Source organism: Brachypodium distachyon, chromosome 2, assembly GCF_000005505.3.
Source record: "Brachypodium distachyon strain Bd21 chromosome 2, Brachypodium_distachyon_v3.0, whole genome shotgun sequence".
NCBI classification, from domain to species: Eukaryota; Viridiplantae; Streptophyta; class Magnoliopsida; order Poales; family Poaceae; genus Brachypodium; species Brachypodium distachyon.
Window position 1 is genome coordinate 26,291,094 of NC_016132.3, and position 17,328 is coordinate 26,308,421.

General features: G+C 48.1%; 3 protein-coding genes across 3 annotated transcripts; 1 reads left to right on the forward strand and 2 right to left on the reverse strand.

Moving 5' to 3' along the window:
• The first annotated feature begins 3,814 nt into the window (after positions 1–3,814).
• On the forward strand, positions 3,815–4,812 carry LOC100822736 (protein SRC2). Its single transcript, XM_003566270.4, has one exon. The coding sequence runs from the start codon at positions 3,887–3,889 to the stop codon at positions 4,478–4,480; it is 594 nt and encodes a 197-aa protein (XP_003566318.1). The 5' UTR covers positions 3,815–3,886; the 3' UTR covers positions 4,481–4,812.
• A 2,231-nt stretch (positions 4,813–7,043) lies between these two features.
• On the reverse strand, positions 7,044–8,501 carry LOC100823051 (probable esterase PIR7A). Its single transcript, XM_003566271.4, has 3 exons — positions 7,978–8,501; positions 7,630–7,767; positions 7,044–7,534 (listed from the first exon to the last, which is right to left on the reverse strand). Exons 1-3 carry the CDS (start codon positions 8,359–8,361, stop codon positions 7,220–7,222), a joined length of 837 nt encoding a protein of 278 aa, XP_003566319.1. The 5' UTR covers positions 8,362–8,501; the 3' UTR covers positions 7,044–7,219.
• Positions 8,502–9,142: 641 nt separating this feature from the next.
• LOC100826968 (probable esterase PIR7A) lies at positions 9,143–10,786 on the reverse strand. Its single transcript, XM_003568547.4, has 3 exons — positions 10,170–10,786; positions 9,767–9,904; positions 9,143–9,652 (listed from the first exon to the last, which is right to left on the reverse strand). The coding sequence occupies exons 1-3, from the start codon at positions 10,545–10,547 to the stop codon at positions 9,350–9,352; spliced, it is 819 nt and encodes a 272-aa protein (XP_003568595.1). The 5' UTR covers positions 10,548–10,786; the 3' UTR covers positions 9,143–9,349.
• Between the last annotated feature and the right edge of the window lie 6,542 nt (positions 10,787–17,328).

The window sequence follows — 17,328 nt, forward strand, 5'->3', positions numbered from 1 at the left end:
GATTATATTGCCTCAATGAAAATGTCTCTACAAGACATTTGTGTTGTAGTGTAAAATTAAAGATTGCACACTCGGAGATGAAAATACTAAATACTTCCATACCTGCGCTTCGATTCGCCTTAGGAAAAATCAAATTCGGCTCCTGGATTTCAATGGCAATCTCATCTTTGCCCATTCTGCAAAACAAGCAATCCTCACTGACTTCTTCACCTTGATCATCGGCGTCTCCGGCTCTTCGTGTATCCAATTTGACCTTTCATTGCTCCTCGTCTCCTCTTCTCTCTCCTCGGTGCAGGCTCAGTCCTTAATTGCTCCTTTCCCCCCTGCGATATCAAAGAGTGCTTCCTCTCCATAAACGATAACGCCAGCCCTGGCCCGGATGGATCCGGCCCGGCTTTTTTCAAAAGCTACTGGTCTCTGGTTAAACAAGATTTGTGCAACCTCATGTCAAATTTCTACTACCGTACTGCAGACCTTCGTCGGATTAACAAAGCTTTCATTGTCCTCCTACCGAAAAAGCCGGGAGCTTCCACCCCGGATCATTACCGGCCGGTTTCACTGCAAAACGCTTCCTTAAATTTATTTCCAAATGCATGGCCTTACGTCTTCGACCCCTCATCCATCCCCTTATTCACCCGGATTAGACTGGCTTTGTTCAGGGAAGGAGCATCTCGGAAAACTTCATTTACGCCGCCGACATTATTCAATCTTGCCATAAACGGAACATACCTTCCATCGCCCTCAAACTTGATTTCCATAAAGTCTTCGACTCTGTTTTGTGGAAGGCTCTTACTCGAATCTTAATTGCCAAAGGTTTCCCCCGCAAATGGTGTGATTGAATTCCGACCTTAACTCTTCAAGTCAATCGGCTATTCTTCTCAATGGCTCCCCTGGTCCTTGGATCCAGTGCCGTCGTGGTTTACGCCAAGGCGATCCTCTTTCCCCCTTTCTTTTTATTCTTGTCGCCGATGTACTTCAACGTCTTATTTTACAAGCGTCATCTCTTGGTCACATCTCTCATCCTATTGATGACTCCTTACCTTGTCCCGTTATCCAATATGCTGACGATACTTTGGTTATTCTGCGTGCGGATTCCTCTCAGCTTTCTCATCTCAAAGGGGTGCTCCTTCAGTTTTCGGAGGCCACCGGACTTCAAATTAACTTTCATAAAAGCACTTTCTCAACCATCCATGTGGAATCGCAGGAGGCGGTCTCTCTGGCGGCTATCCTCCTTTGTCAGATTTCCTCCTTCCCTCAAACTTACCAGGCTCTCCCGCTTTCGACGCACAAACTCCGGCTCTCTGCGTTCCGCCCTATCATTGACAAGGTAGATCGTCGTCTTGCTGGTTGGAAAGGTAAATTGCTGTCAATTGGTGGCAGGGCGATCCTTGTCAAATCTGCCCTTCGTGCTATGCCCACCTATGCCATGGGCACTATTCTTCTTCCTGCGGGTACGATCCACGGGATTGATCAGCGTTGTCGAGCTTTCTTCTGGACGGGAGAGGATCATGCAAATGGTGGGAATTGTAAAGTGGCCTGGGATGTTGTATGCGCTCCCGCTTCCAAAGGGGGATTAGGGTTCCGCTGCCTTCGCACTCACAATATTTGTCTTCTTCTTAAACACCTTGCAAAAGTCCATCGCCCTGGTTTATCCCCTTGGGAACAACGTTTTGCTGCCTCCTATGGTTGGTCTCCTCTGCGTGACCTTGGAGATGCACACCACCTTGACACTCCGGTCTGGAAAGACATCTCCGGTGGCCTTGATCTCCTGCGCTCCATCTCCAAAGTCTCTATTGGTGATGGTCGTGCCACCGCCTTTTCGCTTGACCTTTGGTTAGGTTCAGAAACCCTTGCCTCTCGTTTCCCCGCCTTGTTTTCCCACTCCTTGCGGCCTAACATTTCGGTTGAGGCGGCGATTCTCTCCTTTGATAGCCGCTCCTTTTTTCGCCCTAGGCTTACGACTTTGGCGCTTCTTGAATTTGGCGAGTCGCAAATTTTGTTGGCTATTGTTGTCTTGAATTTACAGGTCCTGGATGTTCGAGTGGGTCGATTGGATGGCAAGATCCTTACCACTAAGTCGGCTTACTCGGCCTCCTTCGCATCGCTTGCGGATGATTCGACCGCTAAGGTGGTCTGGGAGAATTTTGCGACCAACAAATGCAGAATTTTCATGTGGCTGGCTATCAAAGAGAGGCTTTACACCAATGATCGTCGTTTCCGTCGGGGGCTGTCCGACTCCGCCAAGTGCCCGTTCTGTAATCAAAATGAAACAACAACGCACATGTTCCTTCAGTGCAACTGTCTCTGTCTGGTTTGGGATGCTCTTTAGTTTGTTCACTCGGATGCTACATCATGCCCAACTATCACTGTTCTTGCTACTCGCTCCCCATCAGACCGAGTTCACGCCACAGTGCTTATTGCTGTGCTATGGAATATATGGAAGAGGAGGAATGCGATGGTTTTCAGGAACTCTATCGAAGACACCTACTTACTCATAGAGAGATGCTCCTCTGACATTTCCCTATGAGCGTCTCTCTGCAATTCAACGCCGAAGAAGGCCCTCCTGAACGATTGGCGATAATGTTGGCTCACTTGGCCACGAATTTGTAAATATTCCTACTCGCTATCTCCATAACCCCTCCTGTATAATCTCATTCTTCTGCAAGGTTACGTTTTGTTTTTAATAAAGTTGTGAGGCCGGCTGTTGCCCGCCGTAGTTCGGGTAAAAAAAAAAACATTGTAACCAGCTTTTTGTGCCTGAGCCTTCTCCATAATAGGAACATGACCATTTCCTTGAGCTTGAAGCCTTGCACTCTTTCTAGTATAGGTCTGTAAGGTGCAATTGACATTGGACTAATCTTTTTTATCAAACAGCTTCATTGGATAAGGCTCCCCATCAGAACCCTACAGTTCAGGAGCACTCAAAACAGTATCCAGTGTGTCCTTTCCTACCAAACCATCAGCCTCATTGATCAATATATAAGAAAGCCCTGCCCCAGCAAAATTCTCAACAAGCTGTGAATCTGTTCTAGTACAACCAGATCCAAACTCCTGACACAGAACACCCCCAGAACAAGCTGTGAATCTGTTCAGTGATATTTAGTGGTCCAGTACGTGTCTTTTCAACGTGTAATTAAAACTCTAAACAGGAAAAATACAGAATGCTCGTAATTTGCGACAAATACGGAGTAAAAAAAAACACCTGCTAGTTAGTTCTGGAATTGTATGAGGAATTTGGAGACAGCCGAGCACCTGCTCCGGGATTGCTGCTGGTCTCGTCGATCGACTCTGCCAGTCAAGGCGCAGTTGGAGCTGGATTCGCCATGGCCGTTCGATGGATCTGTTGACTGAGTAACGGTAGATATGCTGCCCTACGGCAGGTCAGACGAGCCGCATCCCCGTTCATGAACAGCCGTATACTATGGTTACTGGCAGTGGCGGAGCCAGGAATTGGTAAAGTGTAGGGCTGTATTGGCAACTTACAGCTCTGCGTGCAAATTGGTGGGCGACGATCTGCTATCTTGAGCTAAATTATTGTAAATTCATGATAATGGAGAAGAATCCCCGACAACAAGTTTTGGTCAAAGCATCGAAGCTTTGCTGCGTTTCCTTTTCGTTTTTTCTCCTCTCGACACTTGCACTGTGCTGCACGCCGACGTGTACACATGTAATACCGTGAGAATTAACAAATGGTAAATCAGAGATGGAATCCGCTTCCCTGTCGAAGCAAAGGCAGTGGCTGCAATGATCGAGGCTCCCATGTCATTCTCATTCCTCCGTCGTCTCTACTGATCTCCAGTCTATATATACACGGAGAAGGCCGCAGCCAGGAGCCCAGTATCGAGCAGAGAGGAAGCGCCACCGGCGGAAGCCGGATCAGTGTGTCATGGCGAGCAGGACGGTGGATGTGACGCTGGTGTCGGCGAGGGACCTTCGGGACGTGAACCTGGTGTCCAAGATGGAGGTGTACGCGGTGGTGTACCTGGCCGGGGACCCGCTCTCGAAACAGCGCGTGGCCACGGACCGCGCGGGCGGCCGCGACCCGTCCTGGAACGCCACGGTCCGCGTCACCGTGCCGGCGTCCGGCGCCGGGAGCGGCGCCCTGCGCGTGCTCCTGCGCACGGAGCGCGCCCTCGGTGACCGCGACGTCGGCGAGGTCATCATCCCGCTCTCCGAAATCCTCTCCGGCGCCGGTGACGAGCCCAGTACGGAAGCCAAGCTCCGCGCCTACAAGGTGCGCAAGGTCGGCTCCAGCAAGGCCCACGGCGTGCTCAACCTCTCCTACAAGCTCGGCGGGGTCATCCACCCGGACGCCCACGCGCAGCAGCATCCGGCCGTGGGCGAGCCGGCTGCGGCGGGGCAGGGGTACCTTGCGGCGGCCGCGGCGCCGTACGCGTCTGCTCCGCCGCTGCCGCCGCAGCTCAGCTACCCTTATCCGTGCCCGCCGCCGACGATGGTCCGGCCGTTGCGCATGAGGTGAAAGCCGCGCGACGGCAAACGTCTCCTCTGTTTCGCCCTGCAGTAAATAAATCCGATGGGATTCGATCCGTCCATGTTATCACAAAGAACACAAGTAATAATGGTGAGTGAATTAGCCAGTAGCCACTGCTGGAGCGTCATCAAAATGATGTGTACAAATATTTGAACATGTACGCTGTGCGCGCGCCATGTTGTGCAGCGTGTCTCCAGAGTTTGTGGATTGATCCAAACCAGAGCATCGATCGATCTGGAGTTCTGGGCCGCCATGTCTCTTTACCTAAGCACGCATCGTGTTTCCGTTTATATACTTACTCAAAATCCATGGTTTTATACTCTCTACGTTCCAAAATAAGTGACGTGAATTTGTCTATTTAAGAGCATCTTCAAAAGGAACCCTAAACAATATCTCTATCCTGTTTTTAAGAGCTGGAGCCAAAAAAAGCTCTTCAGCAGGACCCTATTTGAATCCCTAAAGTAGGGAGGCACCTAAATACACCCCTCGAGCCCCTATATCCAGGACCCGGAAGTGAGTCCCTATTCCTCTCCTTCCCACGCCTCGTCACCTTCTGCCCTCTCGTGGAGGCTCCGACCATCCCTCGCCGCCTCCGCCCGCCGCCACCGACCTCCCGCGACGCCACCTCCCCTGCCACCGTGCGAGTCCGTCGTCCCCGGTCGCCTCCCCCGCCTCCGTGCTGCTGCCTCCCCTGCCTCCGCGCCCTCGCTCTCCGCCGCGCGCGCGCCGGCGCTCGCGCCTCCGCCCCCTTGCCCCCTCGCTCCCCAACGCCGGTACGAGCGCCCCTGTCGACCACCGCACTCGACCGCCGCCTAGCCAGCCAGTGCGCTCGGCCACCACCACCAGCCCCCCATGGCCTCGGCTTGGCTTGCCCCCATGCCCTCCTCTGTTGCTGGGGAAGAAGATGAAAGGATGAAATTGACCCACTGACAAGTGGGTCCCATGTGTCAGTGTATAAGAGAAAATGAGATATAGGGGCTACTGCTGAAGAGGAAGATGAAATAGAGACTTCAAATTTTAGGAAGAAACCCCTAAACAGAATTTAGGGACATTGTTTTAGGAGTTACTGCTGAAGATGCTCTAACCAAAAGAGGAGAAGTAGTTTTCTTCTCCTGTTGGTGCATGCTTCACTTACTGGAAGTGCACGGTGGCAGGCCATATATGATAAGTTGGTGTCAGCATTTTATTAGGGATACCGTGCTGATAATTAATGATTTCGAAGTGAGAAAAAAGTTTTCCCTAAAATTTAACTAAAGTGGTTTCGAAGTGACAATTAAGTGAGCATGTTTTCAAATTTAGTACTCTGCGCGTGACTTCTGTGTTCCATTCTGTCGGCTTTATGTGGTTCAGACGAGAAGATGAATGTGTGATGCGGACGAGAAAAGAACGATCAAGGGAACAAAACTGATAGATACGGCCCTTCACAACACTCGAATAAAGCACACCAACTCATGTTCGTATATTATGAATTGATTAGACACGGGTCCTTCATAACACTCGAATAGAACACAAACCAACTCATATTTGTATACCATGAACTGATTAGATACAGGGCCCTCACAACACTCGAATAGCACCGACAGAAGAAGAAAAACTCTGGTTTTACATATGAATTGATTAAGCACAAAGAATTATCCATTTATTCTTATATAGTAACCACGGCGACGATGAGTGAGATAGGGTGAAAACAACAAACGCATGTATTTCTTCTTTGGATCTTGTGAATCTCGTAAGATTTATGTAGCATTATAATTGTTACAAATTATTTCCTGCATAAAACCTTTGATCGTAGTAACCATGCGATGAAATCTTCTATATCTAAATAAGAGCTTCATTACCTATTTCTCTCAACATGCAAGCATGCAACCTCAGTTGGCCCATCACATTGCCATGCAAGCTATCTCATTTCATCAAATCATGCGTGTCTTTTTTTAAGCAATGCATGTATTCACATACATTTTGCATTAATGTATCAATTCAAGCCATACATGATACATGTCACCTAATCAATTCCGGTTTTTTGACAATCCATTTTTGTACTCTTTCTGATCCATAAAAAATATCGTCCATTTAGTACAAAATTTATACTAACTTAGTACAAAATGAGCGACATTTTTTATGGATCGGAGGGAGTACATCATTTTGCCACATATGTTTTAGGTTTTATTGTTTCTAAATAAAACAGAAAACTTTTACATTTTCCATCATTAGTGCTAGTTAATCTTACGCATCTACTTATGTATTTATTTTAACACGGTTATGTAACAACGTGCGAGTCATCCGAACTAGAACTACTACGTACTTGCGTATGGCCCAGCTCTGAATTGAATTGTCCACTCCAGCCACTTTTATCCACCCATTCGTGTGGGATGATCAAAACATTTTTGCAACCACACATTCAATTTTCATGTGTTCCGCACGCTTCTATTTTGCACTTGGTCAAGTAGAACTGATGACCTTTATCCAGTGTCTCCTTTTAATTCTATCTAAATGACTAATTTTGCAAATTTCATTTGCTCTGGGATGCTCTCAGTTCATTCTTGACGGTGACTGTGTTTCTAGGAGAGGCCAGAAGTAATAAAAGCTTTCATTATCTAAAAGAGAAGAAGCAAAAACAGCATACTATCATAACTTCTCAATAATATACGTGGTACTCTCTAAGATGTACTACATCAACGATATTTATTATGAATCGAAGAAAGTATATACGTGTGCAATCTTCTGTCTTCACTGCGTAGCATGCCACCGGCCAGCTACCCTCACGAGGATCTCGACGAGCTCCTTGGGCCTCGATAGCATGGGCATGTGGTCTGCTCCACCAAGGACCATCTCCTCCACCTCGACTCCAGGACTTTGTGCGATCATGTGGCGCTGGAACCCTACCGGCAGGGCACGGTCGTCCTCCACCATGATGTAGACGCGTCTCACCGGCCCATACCTTGCCGTTGTAAGGAGATTCTCGTCCCTCATGACCGGCTCCTCCATGTTATTTGTGGTGAACGAGTTGGCCGGTCGAACCAGCATTAACCCCAGAGTTAAGTCCTAAGAGAAACGAGAGGGCGTTATTCTTAGCTGACATCGTTGATCTTTTGTGCCGTCAAAGACAACGCAACAACAATTTACAGGATCATTGTTACCTCTGGTGGGCTCATATTGTACGCCCTCTGGGCCATGAACTCTGGCCCAAATATGAACGGTTTACCCTTGATCTTTGGGTTCTTCTGCTCAAACTCTTTTGAATCCATGATGAAATCTGGACTGACATATGCGAATAACTATATGGATAAAAATGGAGGGAATCAGATTATCATGATATATACCCTATTACTTTCTTGATTAAGCAAACATTTATGACTTGAGCTTTTTTAGAGCAGCTGCGAATTTGGAGACGTGCACGCATATAGTTCGCCTCCTACACCTGCTGCTGTTTCGACAAGTCAAGATTAATTTACTCATGTTTTATGGAGGAAAAATGGCGCACGTACTTCGTCGCTTGTGACAGCCATTGCACGGCCGACGGCGGGCATGGACGCGGCCAAGAACACGGCGGCGGCGACCTTCTCCGGGAACCTCTCAGCGGCGAGTGCGACGCTGTACCCACCGTGGCTGTGCGCGACGAGCACGGCGCGCTCGCCGGGCGGCAGCGCCGCGAGCGCGTCCAGCAGCGGGCGCGAGTACTCCTCGAAGCAGGCCACCTCGTCTGCGCGAGCCGGGTGCACGCCGCAGCCGGCCATGTCCAGCGCCGTCGCCCGGTGGCCCGCGCGGCGCAGCGCCGTGACCACCTTGTACCAGCACCACGCACCGTGGTTCATCCCGTGCACCAGCACGAAATGGTGCTGCCGCGGCTGATGATCATTCGCGTTGTCCATGGCGTTGGCGCGTGCACCGGCCGGCCGGCAACGTGCGTTAGCTTAGCTATAAGCCTATAATACGTTTTCAATGTAAAAACTGAAGTTGATTCCTTGAGCTTCTTGCGTGGATATGGTAGCGATTGCTAGCATGCATAACTGCATATATAACGGAGCAAGTTTGCAGCAATCGGAGACGTGGCTGCACACGTATACAGCAGTGCTGGCCAAGTTAACGTGTCTGGGACAGATCGCACCGACTCTGGCTGGACGGAAGTCGTAGCACGCTTAATGTATGCGTCCACGTGCAGCCCAACGACACACGCATCTCCTCCTGTAACTTTTTTTTTTTGCCTAAATTTGGTTGCGTTCTGTCCCTTGGGTCGGCCAGAGGCGGTGGTCCTGAGCCCGCGCGGGCGACAGACGGCGCCAGGAATTTAAGCACGCAGCAGGGTTCCAGGACAATGCTAGATCCATAATATTTGTCAAAATATTAATGTATCTAGACGTTTTTTATACATAAATATATTAATGTTTCGGTAAATTTTAGACAAGTAATATCGGTCGAAGGAGTATAAACTATTATGGACTTTTATTGCATTTTAATATCTACCTCAATCTTTCTCCACTACGTGTTCTCCACAATTTTATTTTAATATTTTGCAATCTTCTGTTTGGCACTTTATGTGGCTGAGATATTTTCATTTGTTCTATGACTCGTTCGATGCAAACGCCCATTTCTGCATATATTTTTCCTCTGTGTTTTGCACTTAAATACTTAATTTGTTTTGTGCTTGCATTCTGCGAAATTATTAGATCTTTATTAGACGACATGAATAATACACAAAAATTTGAGAAGAATGCAAATGCAGAACACATGAAAACTGCAAAATGTTCCTTTGGACTGGAAAAACAGACAAAACAAGTCGAAAATCCTTGAAAATAGAGTGGTGGTGGAGGACGAAGTAAACACCCAGTGAAAACATGCGACAAGATCATTAGCTTTGCATCATATGCCGCCGGCGATCCTCACAAGGAGCTCAGCAAGCTCTTCCGGCCGCGAGAGCATGGCCATGTGGTCTGCTCCACCGGCGGCCATCCCCTCCACCTGGACGTCGGGGCTCTGTGCTGTCATGCGGCGCTGGAACCCCACGGGGAGGGCACGGTCGTCCTCTACAGTAACGAACACACGACTCGCCGACCCGTACCTCTTTGCCGTCAGGAGATTCTCGTCCCTCATGACTGTCTCCTTTGAGTTGTTCGTGGTGAATGAATTGGCCGGCCGGATTAGCGATAGCCCTAGAGTCAAGTCCTGCGAAAGAAAAGGCAATGGTGATAATCCTAGTTCAAATAGCTGATAACTAATTAAGTGTGGAAACTTGTGCCGGCAAAGAAAAAGCAAAACATATGCAAGTTTTATTATTACCTCTGGTGGACTCAGATTGTACACCCTCTGAGCCATGAATTTGGGCCCAAAGATGAATGGTTTGCCCTCAATCTTTGGGTTCCTTTGCTCTAGCTCTTCTGAATCCATGAAGTGGTCTGGGCCGACGTATGCGAGTAACTAAAAATAACATTGAGAAAAATGCAATTGTATCGGTGTAATACATGCATTAATAAAATTAATTGCTATTGTGACAGTAACACCATCTCTTTATGCGTCTGTCCATGATCATTTTTTTTCTTCTGGAATAGTACTGCTGATGATTTGCTGCGCATGTTTTCTTTACTTCTGGAAAACTGAATTTTGCTACAAAAGGTTGTTGCATATATGTTTACCTCTTTTGGTTTATGTTTTTCTTTATGGAGAAAAAAAATGTTGGACGTACTTCGTCGCTCGTGGCAGCCATTGCGCGGCCGACGGCGGGCATGGAGGCGGTGACGAACACGGCGGCGGCGACCTTCTCCGGGAACCTTTCCACGGCGAGCGCGACGCTGTACCCGCCGTGACTGTGCGCGACGAGCACGGCGCGCTCGCCGGGCGGCAGCGCCGCGAGCGCGTCCAGCAGCGGGCGCGAGTACTCCTCGAAGCCGGCCACCTCGTCGACGCGCGCCGGGTGCACGCCGCAGCCGGCCATGTCCAGCGCCGTCGCCCGGTGGCCCGCGCGGCGCAGCGCCGTGACCACCTTGTACCAGCACCAGGCCCCGTGGTTCATCCCGTGCACCAGCACGAAATGGTGCCGCGGCTGCTCGTTGCCGATCTCCATGTCGGATGCCGACCAGTTCGATCACCACGTATACGTAATTAAGCTAGCTAGCGCTATGTCTCTCCTTGGAATTTTGCGTAGACATGGCATCCATCCATGAGCATGTGTATATATAACACATCAAGTTAATCTGCGTGCTTGTGAGTGAAGTATAATCTTCCGTCGACGGTGAGGTGGTCGTGGATCAGTAGCCGGCTGTGGTGATGTACACGTGCACGGTTTACTGCAGCGCTGGTGAAGTTGGCGTGTTTGGAACAAGTCATTAACACTACAACTGCCAATGAGTCTCTGTTTTAATACGTCACTCAGATTTCTCTGTAGCGGTGGACCCTTCAAGGAACAAGTCATTAAAAGTACAACTGTCAATGAAGCAGTGTTTTAATACGTCACTCAAGATGGGATCGACTTGGGCGCGGGATGACCCCGCCCGCCCTTGTGAGCCTGACATGCAAAGTCTCATGCGCAACGTCTCCCCGCCCGCCCTGTAGCCGTAACAGCGGTTGTCGAGGGCGCCGCGACCATCACATACGTGTGCTAGCAGGCACTTTGGTGCTGGCATTAATTTTTGACCTCTTGTATCCTCAGCTGTGATGCAGTGCATGGACGATGGCTCTGCTTTGGTTCTCCTGGCTATACAGATCGGCCGATTGCAGACGGACGCTGCTTTTTTTTTTTTGGAAAAGGAGAAAACCCCCGGCCTCTGCATCAACTGATGCATAAAGTCATATATTATTAAAGCCAAGCAAAACTAGGCAAAAAAGCCGAACAAAGTCGACCCAAAAAAAAACAGTGTCCACCAAACTACCACTAACCCTACGATACACGCCGAAACATCTGCATGTACCATCATCATCGCCTAAGGACACATCGTTAGTAGGATACCACACAGAGGATGCTAAAAGACGGGCCAACCACCGCCTCACTTCTAACCTCTATCGCACAACCTTCGGACCAGCAGCAACAGGCATGACTTGACGCATCTCCATGAGATGAGACGCCGTGCATAGCACCTGCACTTGATAGAATCCGCACCGCAACGAACGCAAACAAACAGTGTTGCTATTGCCAAGGGTCGGGACTCTAGATCAATCGTCGCCTTCCAACAGGTCAGGAGGAACAATCCATATACCTGCCTGAGCACGACGCCTTCAACTTTTAGCAACAAATCCGGCCCTCCTCCGACCTCCCTGGGCCAAGCCACCATGCTAGGCCACCATACGAGGCCTCGGATCGAACCCAGGGCCGCGGGTGGTGCCTCCTGCACCACCTCGACCTGCAGCACCGCGGAAGGTATCAGCCCTTTGCCATGAGGACGGTGCCGACGGCGCCCACGACGATGGACCGACGGCAACGCCTCCTGCACCACCTCGACCGGCGCCATATGGCCGCAACTAAGCCCGTACAGGGGCCAGATCCGACCAGCCACCGCACCACCTGCAGCCACCATCCCGCGACCGGCCGCCATCCACGCCGTCGGCGGTGCGCCTCGCCTGCCGCCCTTCACACAGCGCGGAGAAGACACCCTGCCGTCGCCGTCCTCGAGGGCCGCCCGCGACCTCCGTCTCCAGCGGCAGCAAGGAGGAGGAAGACCGGGAAGAGGGTGGAGGGGTGGCGGCGGCGGCGGCTAGGGTTTGACCTTATCTCTTAAACGCTGCTTTGGTGACCGCCGACAAACAAGTGGCAACCATAAAACTCCGCTCTAACGACACCAAACAAAGACCGGCTCCTAAAAAGGCAGGCAGATCTGGTCTTCTCGAGGACCAGAGCAAATAAGAGAGCACCTTGACAGGTACAACTCGTGCATCGGCGTGCCCGCACCGCTCGACGCCGCAAATCACTGGCAAGGCGCAATCCAGCGCCAGGAATTTAAGCATGTAGGGGTTTCGATTATTAAGAAAGCTTTTCGTAGAAGCCTTAGATCGTTATGACAATTCTATTAAACTTTTATAGAGTTCTATTGAATTTTAATATCTACCTCAACCTTTTTTACTTGTTCGCTTAGGATTGAGACACTTTATTTTGTTATCTACAATTTTATTTTATATTTTGCAATCTTCTGTTTGTCACTTTATGTGGCTGAGATATTATTTCATTTGTTCTATGACTAGTTCTATCGAAATGCCCATTTCTACATTCCTAGGTGTTTTGCACTTAAATGCTAAATTTATTTTGTGAGTGCGTTGTGCAAACTATTAGATCCTCATTAGACCACGCGAATAATATAAAGAAATTTGAGAAGAATGAAAATGCAGAACACAAGAAAACTGCAAATGTTCTTTGGACATAAATTGGAAAAACAGACAAAACAAGTGTCTTGGCAGAGTGGATGTCGAAAATCCCTTGAAAATATAGTGATGGTGGAGGACGAAGTAAACTCCCTTGAAAACATATTACACGATCATTAGCTTTGCACGGTAGCAATATCATATGCCGTCGGCAATCCTCACGAGGAGCTCAGTGAGTTCTTGAGGCCGCGAGAGCATGGCCATGTGGTCTGCTCCACCGGCGACCATCTCCTCCACCTTGACGTCGGGGCTCTGTGTGGTCATGCGGCGCTGAAACCCACTGGGAGTGCAAAATCGTCATCTACAATGACGTACACCCGATTTGCCGACCCATACCTCTCTGCCGTCAGGAGATTCTCATCCCGCATGACTGCCTCCTTTGAGCTGTCCGTCGTGAACGAATTGGCTGGCCGGATTAGTGACAACCCTAGAGTACGGTGATATTCCTAGAGTCACGGTAAACTCTCTCTTTAATGCATGATACTCCTGCTATGGTGTATTTTTGAAAAAAAAAAGGAATTTCTAGCTAGCTGTAGCTTTTAGAACTAGTTTAATTAAGCCCTACTTCTAATGTCAGCATAGAAGTATGTTTCTCTACTTACAGAATAAAGCCCAAAAAATGGGATTTGGCTCACGAAACAAAATGAAATTGCAATTTAAGGTGAAAGAACATTAATTTCACTGCTTCTCGATGGTTACACTTCCAACAATCGTATGACAAAAGTTTGGCAAACTTGTTAAATTTCGATCAAATTAATAGAAAAATCTACGAGTATATCTACAACTCTAAATTATTTCGATTAAATCCATAATGTTTTATAAATTTGGTCAAAGTTTTAAAAAATTTATTTAGGAGAAAAATAAAACATCTTATATTTAAGAATGGAGATAGTTGTAACTAAGTTTAGGATTTTTTACTGAAAAAAACATATACAAGTTTTATTATTAGCTCTGGTGGACTCATATTGTACACCTTCTGGGCCATGAATTTGGGCCCTCTTTTGCTCTAGATCTTTTGAATCCATGAAATGGTCTGGGCCAACATATGCAAGTAACTAAGAAACAACAATGTGAAAGATCAACAATCGAATTGAATTGGTGTACCCAAAAAAAAGAATTTTTTTGTTCTAAAAAAAAGAGATTGATTTGGTGTAATACATGCATTGTAGCAAGAGAGTAGCAATTGCTATGGTGACAGTAATAACCCCATTACCTTTTGCGGTTGCGCATGATCATTTTCCCCGTTTATGCCTCTGAGACTGATGATTTGGGACGCAAGTTTATCTTTTTTTATAGAATTTGGCTACAAAGGTTTAGCCTTTTGGTTTTTGTTGTTTCCTTATGGATGAAAAAAATGTTTCACGTGCTTCGTCGCTTGTGGCAGCCATTGCATGGCCGACGGCAGCAACCTTCTCCGGGAACCTCTCCACGGCGCTGTTTTAGTGCAAAATTTGTGCACACGGTGAGGTTAATCTGTGTACGCAACGCACCAATCCAAAAACGCGGCTGTGGTGATGTACACGTACACGCGGTGTACTGCGGCGCTGGCGAAGTTGGCGTGTTTGGAACAAGTCGTATAGGCAGCACGTACGATTAATTGAGCCCACGACACGCGGATCTCGGTCGATCTGCTGCTGCGTACCGGAGCTGCATTAGGGCATCTTCAATGAATAGCCCCGTTTGTCCTCCCCTGTCTATTTGAAAGACCTTTGGACAAATGGGATGAACAAAATAGCAAGTTGTCTAATAAAAACCCTCATTTGTCCTCCTCATTTCTCTCTTTTTGATCTAACGACAACTTCAGCTTGAATCTCAGCGTCTCACGAACTTCTCTGTCCAGAACATTCGCCCCAGCTCCGCAAGCAAAAAAAAAATCAGTCCGCATGGATCGAAGAAAAATTACCTGTGCGTGCCAATGGTATCCATGCGCAGTCAAGAAATTGAATCTTGCGTTCTGACCAAAATGGATGGAATCCATGCGGACAGAATCTCCCATGCCCCAGCTCCGCAAGCAAAGAAAAATCCAACAATGGATTGAGTCGGTGACACAAGAGGAAACCAGAGCATGCCATGATGATGCCGCCACCGCTCTTCTAGATCCCGAAGCCATCCACGCCTTCTCCCCGGCCGTGGCGCAGCAGAGCCTGCGGCAGCGGCGTGCTCGTGCTGGCCTCCTGTGTCCTCGCCACCCACCTCGTCGCGCAGCGGCCTGCGGCCGCCCCGGCCACGCCGCGACGACCCCTGCACACCCACCGCCACTCCAATAGCCCCAGCGAAAACCACCTCCTGTCGCCCCTGCGACTGCTCCTCAAGTAGTCCCCACAAAGTTGCTGCCCATGTACTCACTGGCCGAGGTCGTTGCCTCCGGCGAAGGCAGTGTCGGCATCCCCAAATCAGGGAGGGTGTTGCCATGGAGGCGGAGGTCAGCGACCGGGCGGAGAGGGAGCCGGCGGCGCGCAATGGGAGGAGAGGACGCGTCGGCGGCGGGGATGCGGGAGCAGAGGAATCGAGCAAGTGAGAGGAAGTGGGTTTGGAGAAGAGAATCGCTTTGTTACATCTGGGCCCGGCGGACAACGGGGAGTTCCTATTTTTTTTCTCAAATTTGAAACCTATTTTTTTTCTCAAATTTGAAAATAAAAGATGTCAATAGAATTTAGACAAACGAGGGTTCTGGGTTGTTTTTTTTTTACTTGGACCCTCGTATGGATAAGATTGGACAAATGGAGAAAATATGGGGCTTCTCCTTAAAGATGCCCTTAGCTCGCTTCTCGCGCCGCGGTTATTCAGATGGGATCTGGCAAGCGCCGACGGTGACTAGACTAATTATAAACACGTGAAAACCGTTAAGCGATGTCAAATGCAACTCTACGACTGTTAATGAGGCAGTGCGTTAAGACGTGACTCAACGTTGTCCTTGTAGCGGTCGACATCTTCAAATCAAAATATGGGATCAACTTGGGCACGGAGCGACCCGCCCGCCCTCCTGCACCGCCCAGCGAAGCTAGTACTACAGTAATGCATGCCTCTCGTATTTACGATTTTTGATCATCTTGAGGACGCAATTCAGATCTGTCGCTGTCTTACGTACGTTTTGCTTTTGCGAACAGGGGCAGAGCTAAGGAAAAAAAATACCCAGGTGCACGTTCACACAGATCTGTGTATGCAATTTCAATAAAAAAAATCTCTGGGCTTGTGTAATTCTGCTGCTACAAACTAAGTATAATTAGCACTAAATTTTTCTTTTGACCCTATTGCCTGTGCATCATGCACCCTACACGTAGCTCCGCCCTGTTTGCGAAGCTATCTATTTTTTAGTTAAATATGAATCGACATGTTTATCCGTCGGATTTTAATCTAACGATATCACATGAGAGAGAGGAGAGTATGAATGACCATCAGATCTTATTCCAATAGCTCTCATACATCAAGTGAGATTTAAGATATGTTACTTCAAAATCAGGCGACTGAGAAATAGCCACACCGTTTTTATTAAAGTTCACTCGCATGTCTTCATACTATTAAGAGTAAATTTCACAACAGCGCATTTTTTGGAACAGTCGTGTCGCTGAACCACAGTTAACGGAAAACTGTTCGTAGAACCACACACTTTTGATTCTTCTCCCGGTCAGCCCGAAAATGAGTGGTTTTGCGGTTTTGCTTGATTTGCCGGATCGACGCCGCATCGGCCCCAAACCGACCCGACCCGTTAGCCTGTGATTAAACCTCTGGCCCTGTCTCACTCCTGCAAGTTTTCAGGGCCGAAGAGGCATCCAACAGGTGGGCCCCATCTGTAAGAAATCAAGCAAAACCGCAAAACCACCCGGTTTTGGGCTGACCGAGTCAACTTGAATCAAAAAGTGTGGTTCCGCGGACGGTTTTTCATTAACTGTGGTTCAGCGAAACGACTGCCCCAAAAAACTATGATTTTGTGAAATTTACTCTACTATTAAGAAGAAGAAAGGGAAGAAGGGCTACTGTGCCGTGAAACTTGATATGCATAAATCCTATGATCGGGTGGAGTGGTCTATTCTGGAGAAGGTGATGTTGAAATTGGATTTGGAGAGAGATGGGTTAAGTTCATCATGGCTTGTGTCTCGTCTATGAGATATGTTGTCCGCTTCAACACGCATACCACTGATGTTTTCACTCCTTCTAGGGGCGTTCGCAAGGAGATCATCTATCACCTTATTTACTAGGTGTTTCTTCGCGCGTTGCTGCCGAAAGTTCTATTTGCTTGTTTGCACATGATGTTACAAACAAATGATAATAAAATGATTAAATACAAAACAAACATGAATATTGTAGAACCAGACGATTTGCACATGATGTTAGAACAAATCATAATAAAATGATCAAATGCAAGCTATGTTAGCCAAGCAATGTTGGCAGCTGCTCGAAATCCTGATTTCCTTTGTGCTTAGAATTTTAAGTAGATCGATTTAGATAATGTATATATAAGCAAATTAATATACGTAAAACAAAGTATAAATTCGCAA

What these genes read in the sequence shown, in the direction of transcription:
- LOC100822736 (XM_003566270.4), top strand. Translation starts at nt 3,887, where the DNA reads ATGGCGAGCAGGACGGTGGATGTGACGCTGGTGTCGGCGAGGGACCTT.
- LOC100823051 (XM_003566271.4), bottom strand. Translation starts at nt 8,361, where the DNA reads ATGGACAACGCGAATGATCATCAGCCGCGGCAGCACCATTTCGTGCTG. An exon ending in TGGCTGTCACAAGCGACGAA is followed by an intron (nt 7,768 to 7,977) that starts GTACGTGCGCCA and finishes TTATCCATATAG; the next exon opens with TTATTCGCATATGTCAGTCC. An exon ending in ACAATATGAGCCCACCAGAG is followed by an intron (nt 7,535 to 7,629) that starts GTAACAATGATC and finishes CGTTTCTCTTAG; the next exon opens with GACTTAACTCTGGGGTTAAT.
- LOC100826968 (XM_003568547.4), bottom strand. Translation starts at nt 10,547, where the DNA reads ATGGAGATCGGCAACGAGCAGCCGCGGCACCATTTCGTGCTGGTGCAC. An exon ending in TGGCTGCCACGAGCGACGAA is followed by an intron (nt 9,905 to 10,169) that starts GTACGTCCAACA and finishes TGTTATTTTTAG; the next exon opens with TTACTCGCATACGTCGGCCC. An exon ending in ACAATCTGAGTCCACCAGAG is followed by an intron (nt 9,653 to 9,766) that starts GTAATAATAAAA and finishes TTTCTTTCGCAG; the next exon opens with GACTTGACTCTAGGGCTATC.